Source organism: Capricornis sumatraensis, chromosome 20, assembly GCF_032405125.1.
Source record: "Capricornis sumatraensis isolate serow.1 chromosome 20, serow.2, whole genome shotgun sequence".
Classification (NCBI taxonomy): domain Eukaryota; kingdom Metazoa; phylum Chordata; class Mammalia; order Artiodactyla; family Bovidae; genus Capricornis; species Capricornis sumatraensis.
This window is the reverse complement of record NC_091088.1, coordinates 53,384,697-53,403,762: the sequence shown is the minus strand read 5'-3', so window position 1 is coordinate 53,403,762 and position 19,066 is coordinate 53,384,697. Positions and strand designations below refer to the sequence as shown.

The 19,066-nt window shown below is 55.0% G+C and overlaps 1 protein-coding gene and 1 non-coding gene across 2 annotated transcripts in view; one reads left to right on the top strand and one right to left on the bottom strand.

Annotated features, from left to right (window-relative positions):
* Positions 1-989: 989 nt before the first annotated feature.
* SIPA1L3 (signal induced proliferation associated 1 like 3) overlaps positions 990-19,066 on the bottom strand; it is a 106,062-nt gene continuing 87,985 nt past the window's right edge. Inside the window, exons 15-20 of the mRNA XM_068991757.1 lie at positions 16,871-17,036; positions 15,860-16,106; positions 11,442-11,585; positions 6,331-6,466; positions 4,546-4,627; positions 990-3,118 (exon numbers count right to left, since the gene is read on the bottom strand). Of these exons, the coding sequence (XP_068847858.1) occupies positions 2,975-3,118; positions 4,546-4,627; positions 6,331-6,466; positions 11,442-11,585; positions 15,860-16,106; positions 16,871-17,036 (919 nt within the window). The 3' untranslated portion in view covers positions 990-2,974. The remainder of the gene's footprint in view (positions 3,119-4,545; positions 4,628-6,330; positions 6,467-11,441; positions 11,586-15,859; positions 16,107-16,870; positions 17,037-19,066) is intronic.
* LOC138097287 (U6 spliceosomal RNA) lies at positions 10,894-10,998 on the top strand. The gene has a single exon (XR_011146486.1). It is a non-coding gene; the product is annotated as a U6 spliceosomal RNA (small nuclear RNA).

Sequence of the window (19,066 nt, the reverse complement as noted above, 5' to 3'; positions counted from 1 at the left end):
CCAGGAGGGCGCTACTTTCTCTGAGCCCACCCGTGTATCTAATCCACACGGACTGTACTCTTTTTCCTCCTAATGAACACTTATTTCAGTACTCTCCGTCTCTATGTGGAAATCCATTTCTACACAGCTGACGGGCCAGGGCCTTCACTGGCCACTGTCCCGGGTGGTCTAGTGGTTAGGATTCAGCGCTTTCACTGCTGTGGCCAGACCTCAATCTCTGACCAGGAACAGAAATCCTGCTTCAAGCCACTGCAGGTCAAGGCCAGTCGAGATCAAGCTGACCGTTATTAAAAAAAATTTTTTTTCCTATCTCAACGCATTTACTTCTGGCTGCGCTTGGGCTTTCTCTGGCTCTGAAGAGCAGGGGCTACTGTCTTGTGTGTGCAGGCTTCTCGCTGCAGTGCCTGGTAGTTGAGGCTCCTGGGCTCCAAAGTGCAGTCTCTGTAGATGAGGCGCACCGGCTTAGTTGCTCCAAGGCATGTGGGATTTTCCTGGACCAGGGATTGACCTTGTGTCCCTTGAATCGAAAGGCGGATTCTTAACCACTGGACCACCAGGGAAGACCCAGGTCTGGGTTTCGGGCCTCCAGTACATGACTTGTGAGGGTAGAACCTCCCTCTTTTTAATAATTTCTTACATTTGAAGGAATCTCCTGGAGGTCCAGGGGTTAGTATTTTGTGCTTTTCACTATGTTTCTTACATTCTCAGTGTTGGATTTCTGTCGCCAGGGTTTTGAGAAAGAGAAGTTGGTGAGAGTGGTGCTCCTGGGTTCTTAGAGGTGTGTGTGCACTGGGGGTGATGGTGTCTGGGACAAGGGGGACAGGAGGCTGATGCTGGATCACCCCCTCTTGTCAGGGACTCCGCGGGGCTGGTCAGCTAGTGAACACACAAGCCACTTCTATGAAACATTTATTTCCTTTGAAACCTCCAGAAACATGCCAGAAAATCTCAAGACTGGAATGGAGAGGAGAGTTGGGGAGGGAAAGACAATAAAGAATTAAAAAAAAAAAAACCCAAAGGAAACAAATCAACATATTGGGGGAAAAGAGGGAAAAAAAACACACAAAAAACCCTGCTGCTATCTTCACCAAACTCGAATTAAATAGATGTGCTTTGCAGAGATCCTTAAAAAACAACAGGAAACAAAACCAAAAATCCTAATTTACACGTGTCAATGTACATGATTAGGTCCCCAAGATGATTCAAATGGTCTGAAGATAGGAGATGACTTAAAAAAAGAGGGTAGGGGCGGGACAGGCTCCAGGTTAGGGTCTGAGGAGGAAAGGGGTGGGGGTGGGGGTGGGTGATCCTGGAGAACCCTTCCAAGAGGGATCCATCCGGGAAGAGGGGCAGAGACATCACAGTAGTTGGCCAGGGCTGAGGACCCCGCGGGCCGCTCCCCCCATCCTTCCTGGGGGAGAGGAGATGGCAGGTCCGAGCGCTCTTCTTGTGGGACTGCAGTGTTGCTTCAGGGGCCAGAGTTTGGTTGCAGGGGAGTGGGGGGCGGGAGGACCAGGGTCCTTTTCTCCTGCTCCTTAAAAGTCTGTGTCCTGTGTGGGCCTCCTCCCCTGAGGTTTCTGGCCCCAAACAGGTGGTGGTGGGGGTCTCTGGACATGGGGCTGGGCTGCCTGGTGCTGGCCTCCCAGTCGGAGTGTGCTGCTTGGAGCAGGGTTCCCGGGCCTGCCCGGCTTTCGTCCCTCTGAGTGCCCCCTGCTGAGCCCCAGCCCACTGGGAGCTGAATGAGCCTCGATTCTCAGTTTGAGGTTGGGGGAATCCACAGATTGTGTGACTATACAGACTTGTTCTGGCGCAACTCTACATGAAAAAATAAATATATATATATATTTTTTCTTGTTTGTTTTTAAAGGGAAAAAAAAAAAGAAGCTCTGTTTCCTGGGTGAGCAGCGTAGTACCACACTGGCCTGGCTGCCTGGCCAGCTGCCCCTTATTGCCTTTGGAGAACCAGCGTCTAGTGGGGGTGCGCACTGCAGTGTTCCCTGGGGGGGCGCCAGTGTCGCTGCTGGGGGGGCCTGCGAGATGGGCTGGGGGGCTTGTAAAGGGAAAACAGAAGCAGAGAGGAGATGAAGGCTGTTTCTCTCCACCCCTGACCTGAGGGCTCGGTGGAGGCCCTCCTGGTGTCCAGAAGAGGCCGGGGCTGATGCAGGAGCGGTGGGCCGCTGGGCCTGGCCGCGTCAGTAGCTCGAAGGTGGAGGGGCCCAGGTGCCACGGCCTCTGGCAGTCTGGGGACTGGTCGAAAAAGACTGTGGAAATGGTCCCAAGTGTGCAAATAGCTTCCCCTTGAAAGAAGTTAACTCTGGAATGCTGGCGTTTCCTCTTTCCATTCTGGGATCCCCTCCCCTCAGGAAAATAAATGAAACTCTAAGAAAGTGCTCCTGGTTGCTTTTTGGAGGACAGGGTTGGGGAGGGGGCAAAGTCCATGCTTTTTGGAGCCAGTGCACCCAGGATGGGAGCTCTGGCCCCGCTTCCACGCTGGTGGGCTGGTTTCCCACCACGATTTTTCATGCAGGGGTCATGGCCCCACCAGCCCAGATACTGTTGAACGTGGTGAGGAAACCTGGTTTGTGAACTCCTGGAGCTGTGGGGTTTGGAGACTCGCTCCTGCCCTCCCCGCCTTCCTATAGCTTCCGATGGCTTGGTCCTAGGAAGAGGCTGGGTGGGGAGGGTGGGACGGGCCCCCTGGGGGTGGTGTGGGCATGGGCCCAGCCCCCAGGAACCAGAGAGAGCAGCTCAGAGGGAGGCTGGAGACCACATTGCCCCCTGGGGCTCGAGGACCAAGAGCAGACAGCCTGGGAGGCCTCCCTCAGGTCCCACTGCTGCCCCAAGTGTCCCTGTCCTTGGAAGGGCGGTGGGGCCTGGGCTGCAGTATTTTGGTCACGCCTGCGACCAGGGGCCGGGCCGAGGGAGAGGAGGGCAGGAGCCCACGCCTGCCCAGGCGGCCGGTGGCCTCTCCACCTCAGAGTTCCTTCTTTTCCCTGCAGAAGATCTCCGCGAATTTGCGCAGCTGCTCGCTGGCGGCCTGCGACTCCTCCTGCAGCCGCTGGTTGTTCTGCCTCAGGCTGGCCACCTCTGACTGCAGCACCGCCTTGTCCTGCTTCTCCTGTGGGGCAGGGGCTGGTGTCAGTGGGGTGCACGCTAAACGGCACCCCCGCGGCCTGTGAGCCTTGCCCGGCTGCCAGGGTTCAAGCCCCAGCTCTGCTTCTCAGCAGCTGAGTAACCTCAGGCAAGTCACCTTATGGGCCTGTTTGACCCTCTCTGGGTCAACCTCTTTGGGCCCCAGTTTCCCCAGTTCTAAAAGCTGGGGGTGGGGGTTGACAGGACTTCCCTGGTGGTCTAGTGGTTAAGACTCCACGTTTCCAAGGCAGGGGGTGCGGGTTCCACCCCTGGTTGGGAAACTAATATCCCACATGCCCCACTGCTCGGTCAAAAAGACAAAACAAGGAAACTGTGAAAGGGGCGGTTGAGAGATTTCCCTGAGGTCATGCATACTGAGCTCTCAGCACACAGCCTGAAGTGTAGTAACTGTGGGACAGTTACTATGATCACCTCATTCCAGCCCTGCAGCCACCCAACGGTTGTGGGATGTGGCGACCCCTATTTTCCTGGACCAGGAAAGGAGACCAGACCTCCTCATGCAGCGAGCAGGGGGCTGGGACGTGGACGCAGGGCTGCCCTCTCAGGACAGGGGAACGTGCGGCAGTGATGTGTGCAGCGGCAGTGATGTGTGCAGCGTCACACAGCCTTACATGATGGGGTGGGATTTGAACCCCGGGCCCCCATGATTCCTGTGCTTGAGGCTTCCACATTATACTTGGCCACCTTCTGGCCCTTTACCCAGAAGTATGCAAAACAAGAGAGAGTCTCTTCCACACTTATTTTTCGTCACTCTCCCACCCTCTGGAGATAAGGAACAATCTGGAATGTCACCTTCTAGATAGCCCTCTGACCCACAGCTGGGAGACATTTTTTAAGTGCTACAGTGTTCTAGGAGACAGGTCTGCTGCACGCTGAGTTTTCTCCTTCAGTTACTGGACTTCTTCTGTATGTCTGTGAATATACAGATTTCTGCCATGACTAATTCGCAGATTACTCCACGGCATGGCTGTCCTGTCATTTACATCACGATTCTCCTGTGAACAGACAGCTGCACCGACCCCAGTCTTTTACGGCCAGTGGTGCAGCAGTGAACACCCTTGCTCACAGGTCTCTTTGTGCCTGTGCTTGGAATTCTATTGGACGAATTCTCACAGTGAAACTGCTGGGTCGACAAGGTACACAATTACGGTTTTGATAAATATGGTCTGACCTCCCTCCAAAAAGGTTGAGCCAACTTATTCTCCTTCTTAGAGTTTCTGGGTGCGTTCCCAGCCTTTCCTATGTCAAACTCTTCATTCATGACTACATTCAGAGCTGGGTGGCCTCTCCTAGAACAGACTGGATTGGGGTTGAGACGGGAGCCCCAGCCTTGCTGCCCACCCCCCAGGCATCCGGGAAGTGCCATGTGAGGCAGCTGCCTGGCGGCCTTACCTTCTGGAGGTCCGTGTGCAGCTGTTTCAGCATCACCTCCAGCTGGTACACCTTGCCTGTCAGATCCAGGGGTGGCTCCTCGCTGCAAAGGCAGGGGGCAGGGTCAGGATCTCCGCCCACAGCTGGGAGGAGCCCGGGTTACAGGCCCCTCTTGTCCCTGAGGCTCTGGGGAGTCCTCTCCTGGCTGGAGTACCAGGGGTGCCTGGTGGGTGAAGGCTGCACTCTGCCTGGGGCGGGCTCCTCACCTGGTGGGGCTTGGGAGCACCAGGCTTGAAGTGAGTGGCGGTCCTCCCACAGAGGGACCAAGTATACGCTTCCAGGAGAAATTCCTGGAATTTCTGGAATTGTACCGCGGGGCAGCACGGTACAAAGCCCCCTCCCCACACCCACCCACGCAGCACTGAGCAAGCCCTAGCACGGAGCTGGCACTCGGGGTGTGTAAGCGGGCACGCGAGCAGGAGGGCCTGCCTGGGGGGCAGGACTAGTAACCAGACGGATGATGGTAACAGCCCCCGTTCCTGAGAGCCCACCCCGTGATGTGTTAAGTCTGGGCAGCTCAGGCGGGGACGCTGTACCCAGGACCCCAGCCTGTGGCTCCTCCTGAGTGGGTTCCCCCATTCTGGGCCTGCCTGGCCCCTGCAGAGGAAGGGAAAAGCCTCTTTCTGCAGAAGGCTCCTCTGGGAGCGGTGGGAACGCAGGCACCCAGGATGGATGAGGAGGGAGGCAGGGTGTCCGCCCAAGAAGCGGGAAGGACCCGCTGCCCACCCCCATACCCCCACCAGTCCTTCTTCCCTGCTGGTCCTACATCTGGGGGAGCTGCAGTCACAGGGGGAGGCTGGAGGCAGGTGGGAGGAGGTCAGCAGCTCAGGGCAAAAGGAGTCCAGGAGTCTGCTGGGAAGCCACAGGTCCTGATATTTCTACACACGCACCCTGTTTCCAACCCCACTGCAGCGCCCCGGTTCCGTCCTGGAACCACCCAGCTCTGCTGTGACAGTGGGGCCAGTCTTCGGTGGAGGTTGAGCTCTAAAGCCAGGGTGTGAAGTGAAAAACAAGAAGAGTCAAAACCACCCCTGAAAATCGCTTCAACTGCCCATACAGTGAGTGGAGTGCACGACTGTCGCACACGTCACTCCGCACGGTGGAGTACGCAGCTGAGTGTGGAATGCACTATTTAAATCCACGGACATGCAAGCCTGCCATCTCCATCCTCTCTCCCTCTTTGTGATTCTATTTTCTGCCAAGCTAGTGCACTCAAACATGCTGCACCGAATGTGAGATGACAAATGGGAGAGGCCTGCCTCCTCGCCCGCCTCGCCGCCCCCGGAAGCCTCATGAGGACAGGGCTCGGGCCCCAGTCACCGCTGGGTCCCCAGACAGTCCGGCCTGGGGCCTGCCAGGGACGAGGTGAGAGATAAATGTCAGGGGCACCGGCACGTAATTTAGGAACCTGCAGAGGAGGAGACCCGGGGGCAGACAGGGCCGGCTGGAGACTGGGAGTGGGGTGGATGGAGGGGGCGGACATGAGGCAGCGGGCAGGGAAGACTGGGGGTACTGCTTATCGATTTTCAAAGCAGCAGAACAATGATCACTGTGCTGTCTCCTCTGAGGAGACAGGGCCTCCATGCGAGGGCAGGACCGACACTGCTCAGTCCCCGCTGGGCCCCAGCGAGTGGATGAGCCCAGTCTGTTAGATGAGGCCGTGGCTGCCCCTCCTGCTACTGCTGAGGGGGTGGGGGGACCTGCAGGGTGGCCTCCCGCCTGGACAGCGGGGTAGGGGAGCCTCACCTCATGGTAGGGGTGGTCCTGGGGGTCGGGGGCCCCCTTTCCAGGCTCAGATGACTGTGGACAGGACTGTGTGCAGGCGGGACGTCCGGGCTCAGAGCTGGGTCGTTGAGAGAGAAGAGTGAGACGGCTCTTTGCACTGCGGGGGAGAGGGGCGTGGTGGTCGGCTGGGCTCCCGGCTCCTCCTCACACCACCCCTCCCCTCGCAATGGCCAATCCCCTCCCGAAAACCCCCAGGACACTCCCAATCACACCGGCTTAGATCACACAGGCATACAGGATGGAGTCTTGCCAAAAAACCAAACCAAGTCAGGACACAAACACAATATTCCGTCCTGTTTCTGAGTAAGCCTCCAGACCTGACAACCAGTTTATACAAAATACAAGGGACAGAGCAAGGAGTTGAGTGCGGTGTGGGCAAGGAACCGCCCCAGTTCAGCTGAAACGGCCTGGTTTTGTCAATAATGGTGAGGGGGGAAAATGGCTGGAAGTGGATGGGGTTGACACTGGCTGATGAGGACACACCTAATTCTGAGAATGTCTGTGAAACCTCCAAAGCAAAGAGAGACACCAAATAGAGACTATCAGGTATATGGAAGAGAGAAACAGTCTCATGGGGCTGGCGGTTAAAGCAAAGATGCCCGGGGCCCATCCCCCAGACACGTGACTGGCTCGTGAGCAGTTATATCTACTACTGCGGGGAGGAATCCCTGAGAAGAAATGGAGTAGCCATCATGGTCAACAAAAGAGTTCAAAATGCAGTACTTGGATGCAATCTCAAAAACGACAGAATGATCTCTGTTCGTCTCCAAGGCAAACCATTCAATATCACAGTTATCCAAGTCTATGCCCCAACCACTAACGCTGAAGAAACTGAAGTTGAACAGTTTTATGAAGACCTACAAGACCTTTTAGAACTAACACCCAAAAAAGATGTCCTTTTCATCATAGGGGACTGGAATGCAAAAGTAGGAAGTCAAGAAACACCTGGAGTAACAGGCAAATTTGGCCTTGGAATGTGGAATGAAGCAGGGCAAAGACTAATAGAGTTTTGCCAAGAAAATGCACTGGTCATAGCAAACACCCTCTTCCAACAACATAAGAAAAGACTCTACACGTGGACATCACCAGATGGTCAACACCGAAATCAGACTGATTATATTCTTTGCAGCCAAAGATGGAGAAGCTCTATACAGTCAACAAAAACAAGACCAGGAGGGGACTGTGGCTCAGATCATGAACTCATTATTACCAAATTCAGACTCAAATTGAAGAAAGTAGGGAAAACCGCTAGACCATTCAGGTATGACCTAAATCAAATCCCTTATGATTATACAGTGGAAGTGAGAAATAGATTTAAGGGCCTAGATCTGATAGATAGAGTGCCTGATGAACTATGGAATGAGGTTTGTGACATTATACAGGAGACAGGGATCAAGACTATCCTCATGGAAAAGAAAGGCAAAAAAGCAAAATGGCTGTCTGGGGAGGCCTTACAAATAGCTGTGAAAAGAAAAGAGGAGAAAAGCAAAGGAGAAAAGGAAAGATATAAGCATCTGAATGCAAAGTTCCAAAGGATAGCAAGAAGAGATAAGAAAGCCTTCTTCAGCGATCAATGCAAAGAAATAGAGGAAAACAACAGAATGGGAAAGACTAGAGATCTCTTCAAGAATATTAGAGATACCAAGGGAACATTTCATGCAAAGATGGGCTCGATAAAGGACAGAAATGGTATGGACCTAACAAAAGCAGAAGATATTAACAAGAGGTGGCAAGAATACATGGAAAAACTGTACAAAAAAGATCTTCACGACCCAGATAATCATGATGATGTGATCACTAATCTAGAGCCAGACATCTTGGAAAGTGAAGTCAAGTGGGCCTTAGAAAGCATCACTACGAACAAAGCTAGTGGAGGTGATGGAATTCCAGTTGAGCTGTTTCAAATCCTGAAAGATGATGCTGTGAAAGTGCTGCACTCAATATGCCAGCAAATTTGGAAAACTCAGCAGTGGCCACAGGACTGGAAAAGGTCAGTTTTCATTCCAATTCCAAAGAAAGGCAATGCCAAAGAATGCTCAAACTACTGCACAATTGCACTCATCTCACATGCTAGTAAAGTAATGCTCAACATTCTCCAAGCCAGGCTTCAGCAATATATGAACTGTGAACTCCCTGATGTTCAAGCTGGTTTTAGAAAAGGCAGAGGAACCAGAGATCAAATTGCCAACATCCGCTGGATCATGGAAAAAGCAAGAGAGTTCCAGAAAAACATCTATTTCTGCTTTACTGACTATGCCAAAGCCTTTGACTGTGTGGATCACAGTAAACTGTGGACAATTCTGAAAGAGGTGGGAATACCAGACCACCTAACCTGCCTCTTGAGAAATCTGTATGCAGGCCAGGAAGCAACAGTTAGAACTGGACATGGAACAACAGACTGGTTCCAAATAGGAAAAGGAGTACGTCAAGGCTGTATACTGTCACCCTGCTTATTTAACTTATATGCAGAGTACATCATGAGAAACGCTGGGCTGGAAGAAACACAAGCTGGAATCAAGATTGCTGGGAGAAATATCAATAACCTCAGATATGCAGATGATACCACCCTTATGGCAGAAAGTGAAGAGGAGCTAAAAAGCCTCTTGATGAAAGTGAAAGAGGAGAGCGAAAAAGTTGGCTTAAAGCTCAACATTCAGAAAACAAAGATCATGGCATCTGGTCCCATCACTTCATGGGAAATAGATGGGGAAACAGTAGAAACAGTGTTAGACTATTTTTGGGGGCTCCAAAATCACTGCAGATGGTGACTGCAGTGATGAAAAAGTAAAAGACGCTTACTCCTTGGAAGAAAAGTTATGACCAACCTAGATAGTATATTCAAAAGCAGAGACATTACTTTGCCGACTAAGGTCCATCTAGTCAAGGCTATGGTTTTTCCTGTGGTCATGCATGGATGTGAGAGTTGGATTGTGAAGAAGGCTGAGTGCCGAAGAATTGATGCGTTTGAACGTTGGTGTTGGAGAAGACTCTTGAGAGTCCCTTGGACTGCAAGGAGATCCAACCAGTCCATTCTGAAGGAGATCAACTCTGGGATTTCTTTGGAAGGAATGATGCTAAAGCTGAAGCTCCAGTACTTTGGCCACCTCATGCGAAGAGTTGACTCATTGGAAAAGACTCTGATGCTGGGATGGATTGTGGGCAGGAGGAGAACGGGACGACCGAGGATGAGATGGCTGGATGGCATCACGGACTCGATGGATGCGAGTCTGAGTGAACTCTGAGAGATGGTGATGGACAGGGAGGCCTGGCGTGCTGCGATTCATGGGGTCGCAAAGAGTCAGACACGACTGAGCGACTGAACTGAACTGAGCCAACAGGGAAGCCCCTTCTCCTTTACTTTTTAAAAACAGCTTATTGCAGGGGACATCCCCGGTGGTCAGGTGGTTAAGACTCTCTACTTCCACTGCAAGGGGCATAGGTTCAATCCCTGGTCAGGGAACTAAGACCCCATGTGCTTGGGGCCACTAAGCCCATGAGCCACAGCTAGAGAAGCCTGAGTGCTGCAACTTAGCCTGATGCAACCAAACTAATTAATTAGAAAGAAAGCAAGGGCACAGGCCGAGGGGTCAGGGCCATGGGAAACAGGAGGAGGTGTCTGATCCAGACTAAGGGATAGGAGGGAGGGCTTCCTGGAGGAGGGACTGCAAAGCTGAGGCCTAAAAGATGAAAAATGAGCCAGAAGAATATATCCTTCTCTGTCAGGGTTTCACAGATGAGGAAACCGAGGCTGAGAAAAGTAAAGCTGCTTGCCCAAGGACACGTGGGATGGAAATGGCAGAGACAGCCAGCTGTCTTATGGTCTGTTTTCTCTTTCTCCCTAATAATAGATCCCACATTTCAGCCGTGCACAGGGCCTCATTCCCCAGCCTGCCCTGTAGCAAAGTGTGGCCATGACACTCAGGCCAATGGGATGTAAGTGCAGGAGGAAGGTGAAGTTATGGAAAACATCCTTCAAGTCGGGGTGGGGTGGGTGTCTGTCTCCACCTGCAGGCAGAGCTGGACATGATGGCCAGAGCTCTAGCAGCCCGACTGTGAGGGTGAGGTCCCCAGGAATGGCAGAGTAGAAGGGGAAGGAGTTTGACCCTAATCAGAAGTGATCACCCCAGAAATTTTTACTGCCCACCAGCCTGACTGCCCACCCCTGGAATTTTCACTGCATAAAACCCTGTTTAAGTCACTGGATTTTCTGCCACTTAAGCCAAAGTACATCTAAGTACAACTGGGATCACTACACTTCCGCACTAAAATAATAACAGGGAGCACTCTCTGCTGATGGCATGTTCTGTGATGATAAGCTTTATAAACAGTTTTCATAGATTCCTCCCTGTGGCCCTAGGCAGTGGGTAGTCTCGTTCCTGTTTTGTAGACAAGCTGGCTGGGGGGGTCAAAGAGATGAAGACATTTGCCCAGGACTGCACAGGGAGCAAGCGACAGGGAGGATGTGATCCCTGCCCTCCCCTGATTCTGGAACCTGAGTGTGTCCCCCTTTAAAGCCTCAAGGCCGTGCTCACTTTGGCAGCACACACACTAAAGCTGGGTCGACAGACAGGATTAGCATGGCCCCTGCAGAAGGACGACATTCAAATTCATGAAGTGTTCCATATTTTTTTAAGCAATTTTCCTCCAATTAAAAAGTAAGTGAAAAAGAAAATACATCTTCCTGCTTAGAAAAAGACCCAGTTTGAGAAAAAAAAAAAAAGATGTCAACAGAGAGGGTAAGTGGGCTTCCCAGGTGGCTCTGTGGCAAAAAACCCGTATGCCAGTGCAACAGACATGGGTTTGATTCCTGGGTCGGGAAGGTCCCCTGGGGGAGGAAATTGTCACCCGCTCCAGTACTCTTGCCTGGAGAATCCCAGAGACAGAGGCGCCTCGCGGGCTACTGTCCATGGGGTTACAAAGAGTCAGACACAGCCGAGCAAAACAGTATAGAGGGGACGAGTTAAGTGAAATATAGTAAGCTAGAAGAAACAAAAAGCTCCAGCGCCCTCTGTGGATCCTTCCAGAACAGAGAAGGCAGTGGGATCTGCTGGGGTTGAGCGGAAGGCGCCTACCTTCATAGGCCTTGGCTGCGTTCACCAGGCTGGACCACTCGAGGCCAGCAGCCGTGTCGGGGAGCGGCATCATTCCTGGGTCCAGACGCCGCAGGGGCCGGTCCCGCCCGTCGGCCAGTGAGAGCTCGGAGGCCGAGATGGTGGCTGGGTGGGGAGAGGATGGGTGCGAGTGACAGCGTGGGAGAAATAAAGAAACGAACACGTTACTTTACATTTCACATACAATTATGTAACATTACATAACGGTTACACTGTTATAATTAAATGAATAAATTATATTTATTAGATGATAAACGCCAGGGAAAACCACCAGCAGGGTAACGGAGTAGGGGTCTTGGATATTTATGAGGGTATGATTTGAAATGGGGTGCTGGGGAGGCCTTGCAGAGAAGATGGCCTTTTGTACAAAACTCAGAAGGAGGTGAGGCTGTCGGGGGGTGGTCAGGGGGTACATCTTGGGAGAAGAGCATTCTGGGCAGATGACCCAACCAGTGAGAAATCAATCCCTGAAGCAGGAACGTGCCTGGAGGTTTAAGAAACACTGAGGAGGGCACTCCTCTCGATGTCCAGCGGCTAAGACTCCGCATTTCCACGGCAGGGGGCCCGGATTTGATCCCTTGTCAGGGAACTAAATCCCACATGCCACACTAAGACCCGGCACAGACAAACTAGAAAAGAAAAAAAAAAGAGGAGGCTCGCGTGGCCAGGACAGAAGGTGGTGACAGGGCTGGACAGTGCAGGGCCCCTGGGGGCTATGACAAGAACCGTATCGCTTCCCCGAGTGAGATGGAGCCAGAGGAGGGTTCTGAGCTGTGGCAGGCGCCACTGGGTCCCTCCAGCTTTGTGTGGGGGGATCAGGGAGGCTGTGAGGAGGCTCCTGGGATGGTCCAGGAGGGAGATGAAGGCAGACAGGAGCCAGTATGGCTGGAGGGACAAAGTCCTGGGTCTGCCTGGCAGGTGGGGCCGAAAGCATTCCCTGAGGGTGGACGTGGGCGTGAGACAGAGGGCCTCTGGGAGGACTTCAGGATCTAGGAGCTGGCACTGAGTCGGGAGGGCCGGGGGCGGGACCAGAAGTGCGGCTTCTGGAGGTGTGAGTGTGAGGTGCCTAAGACACCCGCATGGAGCCGTGGGCGGGGTGCGGGCCACCTGTGTCTGGAGCAGAGGGGACAGTGCTAGGCTGCAGACAGAACGTGAGGCTCTGGGGTACGGCTGGTGTTTAGGGTCACTGTGGGGAGACCTGGTGGGTTCAGGCATGACACGACAGGCAGACAAAGAGTCTCCGGGTGCTGGAAGGCACAAGCAGCGTGTCAACTGCGGCATCTGCTGCAGAGATGGAGGCCTCCTGCGGGGCTTAGGCCCTGACTCACTGAGGCCTCACAGACCCTACAGCGGAGGGCAGAGGGCGACAGTGAAGCACAGAGGTCAGGCGGTGACTCCGGCAAGAAAGGCTGGGCCTGCTCCACGAACCCCAGGCTCATCCTCTCGCTGGGCACCACGCTGGGTACCACAGCAATCATCTCTTAGTCCCCACTCCCCCAAATTAGCCAGGAGGGAAGAGCTACTATGACCCTGTGTGACAGAGGGGGTGACTGGGGCTCAGAGCAGGAAGCTAGCTGCCTTGCACCCTCTCTCTCACTGGTGGGGGCACCTGATTTTGACACGTGGGGTCTGACGCTGACCCTGCTCTAAGCCCAGCCCCATGTGGCGTTGGTCTTGAGAGGCTCCCTGTTCATGTCTTAGTTCAGAGACAAAAACCCGACTGATGAGAGGTTAGAATGCTCGCTCCTGGTGACCAAACATTGACAAATACATCAACAGTGAGTGTTTCCAGCGCTTACTGCATATCAGGCTCTGAGCTGGGTGTTTTCCATGTACTAGCTTGTCTGATTCTTGGGTTAACTCAGTGAGGTGGGTGCTTTTTTGGCGTACATTCTATAGGCACAGGGAGGTTACAGCTGTAAGGTCAGGACCTGACCACAAACTCGGGCCACCCCGGCTCTCAGGATGCGAGGTGCTAGTTGGCGAGTGAATGAACGCTCAGGGGAATGGATGAGAAGGCAGGCTGAAGGATGCCCTCGATCCCCACACTCCCGTTTCCAGCCTCCTAGTGTCTCATGGCTGAGCAGGTGGGGACCGTGGGAGCAGCTGCCTCTGCCACACAAGTCATCTCAGGCGCTGCCTCGTGAGAGGCTCCTTCGCCTTGAGGGCTCTTCATCAGTGGAGCCGGGGCCCCAGGCTGACAGCACCTCTCCAGCCCCGACGAGGCTTGGGAAGGGCTCTCGAGCAGGCGTGGAGATGTGGAAAGGCCCGGGGCCCCGCCAGATGGGACTCTCAGGTTCAGGAGGACAGGGGAGTCAGATGGGCACAGACAGGGGTGTGTGTGTGTGTGTGTGTTTCATGAGAAAGAGGGCCCTGGGCTGTGGTCACTGTAAGGACCCAAACAACCCTGGGCCTTGCTCTTAGGGAGTCTCCAGTCCAGCGGGGGAGACAGACTCATTCCCACGCAGCGACCACCGGGAGAGAGTGGGGCTGTGATGGGGAAACACAAGGCTGAGACAGCATGATGGGTGGGATGGGAGAGGGCTGGGGGCACGGGTGCCCAGAGGAGGTGCCTGACTCAGCCTGGTTAGGGAGAGAGGACTTCCTGGAGGAGGCAGCATCTTTGACATGACTAAAAGGATAGGCAGAGCCAGGCAGGCACTCTGTCTGTGATCTCTGTGCACCCTTCTGCCCTGGCCCTTCTCTTACCTTCTCACCATGTGTCAAATGCCTCCTCGTGCCCGGCCCTGCCTTCGGCACAGACAGGGCAGTGAGGTGAGAGGCTGATGAAGGAGACACAGAGTGGAGATCAGGGAAGCAAGAGAAACCACCGGGAAGCTCAGTGCCACCAGGGCAGGGGTGCTGTGTGCCCCCAACTGCTGGGTGCCCAGCGCCTACAGCAGAGCCTGGCCCAGGCCAGGGGCTGGACAAACAGTGGGATGAAGGCAACGGAGGGGCAGGCCAGGGGCTCTGGAGTTTAAACTGGGAGAGAGGACCCAGTCTGGGGCTTACGGGAGACTCCAGAAAAGAGCCAGATCTGAGCAAAGCCCTAAAGGAGAAGCGGGAGTCAGGAAGCAAGCACGGGGCTGGAGGAGCAGCATGGCAGGCAGAGGGCACAGTCACTTGGAGTACCCTGAGAGAGCCAGTGCGGACAGGAGGTTCTCAGGGAGGCACTGAGGAAGGGCCCTAGGGTGGAGCCCCAAAATATCAGGGCAAGGACTATGGACCCAGATACGAGGTCAATGAGAAGCTGTGGAAGAATTTTAAGCGGGGAGACAGAACCCCTCAAAAAAGTCCCCGAGCCTCCATCCCATTCTCTGTGGTCTACAAAAGGGCTCCATCAGACGCGACAGGGCACAGCCCCTCAGCTGAAACCTGGGACAGGCAGATCTTGGAAGTCAAGGTTTGTGGCTATCTGACAAAGTGACGGCATACTGTACACACACACCCGAAAAGGTCGGCAGCGGCCCCCATCCAGCACACCCGTGTTCCTCAACTAAGCAGCAGATGCTTCACGCCAAGTAGGGTCAAGAAGGGCCACGAACAGCCTTACATCCGTTTAGGTCGGGCACTGCTGTGGGACCTGGCCTGGAAGTCTGCCCTGCCTTCCAGTCTCAGAGCCTCTGAGGCTGTGGATAGAGGATTACAGTGTGGACTGAAGGCACAGCTGACCCCAGCCAGCGCGCAACCATGCACAGCATTCCCTTCAGTAAATATTTGCTGATGGTGGTCACACCACTGTATCTCCTCCCGTTGAGAGCTGGCAGGCCTGGAGGAAGTCACGTATGTGAAGACAGGAACCTCCATGGGGGTCCAGTGGTTAAGACTCTGTGCTCCCAATGCAGGGGGCTCGGGTTTGATCCCTAGTCAGGGAACTAGAGCCCAAACGCCACAACTGAGAGTTTACAGGCTATAACTAAAGATCCTGCGTGCTGCAACTAAGACCCGGAACAGCCAAATAAATACATAAGTAAACAGAAATATTAAAAAAACTCATGAGGTAATTTGCTTGGTGCTGGAACAGGGACCTGGGGAAGGGGCATATGCGATGGAAACCCTGGTCCTCAGGGCCCTCGTAACGAGCTTCCAGTCAGAGACGCCTAGAGAGACTAACGCCCTCGCTTTTGTCTCAGATGACCTCGATCTTTGGGGGCCCCCCATTCCTAGGTGACTGATGCTTGGCCAACAATCCCTTGCTCTGAGGGTGACACCCAATGTGCTCAACCACTGCAGTCCCCGGATGCTCCCGTGTACTTCGGTTCCCACCCTCATCTGACTTTGACACTGATGACCCATGTCCTTTGACCTCGAGGTGATCCACACGCTTATGCCCTCCTGCTACCTCCACCCTCAACCAGCCTCCAGGCTCCCGGGCTCACATTTCTTCTCAGGGAAGCTGTTGCCGGCGGTGGTGGGGATGGGGCCAGGGCCGCCAGGCGGGTGGGGGTGCTGGTGTTGGCGGCGGGCGGGCAGCGTGCTGGAGGGGAAGGCGCAGGTGCTGGTGAAGAGCACGTCGCTGGGCAGGCCCGGCTCCAGGCCGGCAGGGTTGGCGAAGCTGGGCTCCCGACGCCCACTGCACAGGCTCTCATCTGACAGCGTCCGCTGCAGGCTCTTCTGTGGCGACTGCTGCCAGGACAGGGGTGTGGTCACGGCCAGGCCCACAGTCACTGCCCTTGGATGCTTCTTCCCCACCATGTGCGGTCCTCACCCACCCAGCATCCATTTCTGCCCAAAGTACCCAACTTCTCCCTGAGGATTCCTCCTCCCCTCTTTGCAGCCCACCTCCACTCTCCAGCTCCAGGGGAGGTAGGGAAAGTGGGGCAACTTCAGCTAGAGCAGGAGACCCAGGTGTTGGTGGGAACCACCTGGGACAGAGTGCTGGCTCCCCCCAGAGCCGGTGGGAGGAAACCCTGCAGAGACTGGGGCCACCCAGGTCCCAACAAGAGTGCACCTGCCCAAGCGCCTGGCCCACCAGGGGAGGCAGAGACGAGAGGGACAGAGAACGCCTGCTGTCTTGGCCTCCCTCAACCTCTGGGTCACGGGAGCCCAAGTGCCCCCTGAGCAGTCCCTCCACTCCTGGTCCTGTGGTCTGGGCAGGCAGGTGCTGCTTCCACCCTGCACTCGGGGAGGATGTGAGAGCGGTCCAGTGGGGATAAAGCCCCCGCAAGCCTGCCAGGCTGGCTCACGCTGTGATCCTATCCCTGACCAACGTGACGTCCTGACTCCTGGTTGCAGGGGCACACACACACCCCAACAGGCCGGTGGGTGCGGCGGGCAGGAAGAGGCAGGAGTGAGTGCAGGGAGCTGCCCCGGCCTGGCCCCGCCCCCCTCTGCCTGATTGCACGCATGCGAGCAAGAGTGTGTGCTTGGCAGGGGCAGCCTCTACGTACGCCGGTGTCTCTCTCCTGCTCGGGCGCCAGGTTGTCCATGATGATGAGTTTCTTTAGGTCATCTTCGATGGTGGACTTGTAGTTCTTCCGTGGGGAGCGGAGGTCTCGGAGGGAGGCCCTCAACCGCGGCTGCCCGAAGACGTTTTTCGTGCTGCTGTCCACCTGCCTGGAAGGAGAAGGTCACGGTCAGAAGGGTCTCAGGAGGCTCGAGTCGCTTCTCAAAGCCGTCCTGACCCCAGGGAGCCGACCGCCACTGGATAAGTGACCGCAGCTTCCCCACGCCACCCGGTGAAGATGGACAGAGACGAGACCGGGGTTACCCTCTCCACTTGCCCGTCCCCCAGCTGTGTCCTGGAAACCCACTCTGCGCTGTGTGTGTGCTCAGCAGTGGGAATACAGCAGTGAGTGTGGGGCAGACCTGTCAGAGAGACTGACCGTGAATAAATGAGCAGGGGGAGACCCCATAATGCGAGGTGGAGAGAGGGATTCCGAAGAGAAGCAAGCTGGGTAAAAGGATAGGGGTCACTGGGGATGCAGGCTGGGTTTTCTTGTCATCTTTTGGCAGTGCCACATGGCATGGAGATCTTAGTTCCCTGCTCAGGGATCAAACCCGCGGCCCCTACACTGGAAGCATGGAGTCTCAACCACTGGGCCACCAGGGAAACCCCAAGGCAGGCTTTTCTAAGGGGATGACATCTGAGCAGAAAGGGAAGGCAGGAATCTGGTAGAAGAGGATGCCAGATAGAGGGGAACAGTGAATGCTGGGCTGAGACGTGTGAACAAGCCTGGTGAGTTAACAGAGGCGTGGGGGGCAAGACGGTGAGGGGGAGGCGGGGAGGCCTGGGAGGGGCTGGGGCAGGTGTTCGGGAACTTATGAGCCACAGAAGGGTCTCAGGATTGCATCTGGAGAGTCTGAGCTGGTGAGTGCCTGGTCCTGATTTGTGCTTTAGAAGAGCTGTGGGCTGCGACACCACCCTCATGGTAACAAGGAGACAGGAAACTCTGGAGTTGTTCAGGTGGAAAACGGACGGTGCGGACCAGGGACTCAGCCACAGAAGAGGGAAGGGGTCCCACAGAGTTAGACTCCCCTGGGGGGCCGGTCCCTTTGGGCCAGGGCTGGGCCACAGACAGCGGACCTCTGGCCTGGGCGCTCCAGGGCCTGGCACCAGATCCCCCTCACTCTGCTTTCCATCACGTGGCTGGGCTCAAACATCGCGGGGTGGCTGGGAGGACCTAGAAGACGAGGCACAAGGGCTTGCAGCAGCCTCTGACTGCTATCTCGCTTTTCTACTGGGCCTCCCATTCTCGTTGGGCTTCCCTGGTGGCTCGGCTGGTAAAGAATCCTCCCGCAATGCGGGAGACTGCATTTGACCTCTGGGTTGGGAAGAGCCCTTGGAGAGGGGAACGGCTACCCACTCCAGTGTTGTGGCCTGGTGAATTCCATGGACTATATAGTCCATGCGGTCACAAAGAGTCGGACATGACTGAGCAACTTCCAGTCTTGTTCCAGAAGCTGATTTGTGAGCCAGGGTCACTCTGATCACCACACTCTTCTTCAGCATTCCCAAAGCTGAGCCAGGGCTGCCTTCCAGAAGACTCTATGAGCTAAAAGTCACTGGGGCAGTCTGGGGTTAAGAGCAGGAGCCCTGGTGGGCAGACAGGTCTGGGTCTGAGTCTAGACTCTGCCTGTTCCTGCTGTGGGACCCTGGGCAAGTCACACCACCTCTCTGATCCTTGGCTTGCACACAGGGAAAACACAGTGACCTTACTACATTTTGGAATTTGCTGCAAACTGCCTGGCCAGCACCTCACCGAGCGGACGCTGGGAAGATGAGAGCTGCTCTTCTAACCGTTTCTCTGCGGGTGCTGGGCACCCTGAGCTGCACAGTCCTCTCCTGCTGCTCCTTCCGCATTCTGCAGGCACCACAGGCTGTCACCCCAGCCCCCTGGCCCAGGCTGGCTCCTGGGGGCTCTCTGTCCACTCCTGGGACTTCCTCTGCAGTCTCCTCTTGCCTCCTGAGTCTGGCCCAGCCTTTGGGATCAGGTCCTGCTTTTCCAGCCAACACTGGATCCCTCATCTGAGGTGGTGCCACCCCCACTCCCCCAGGAAGAAATAATGACAGCTAACAGAAGCACAGAGCCAGGCGCTATCCACCAGTCTGAGGGCTCCATGTGAGCTGACCTGTGAAATCCACA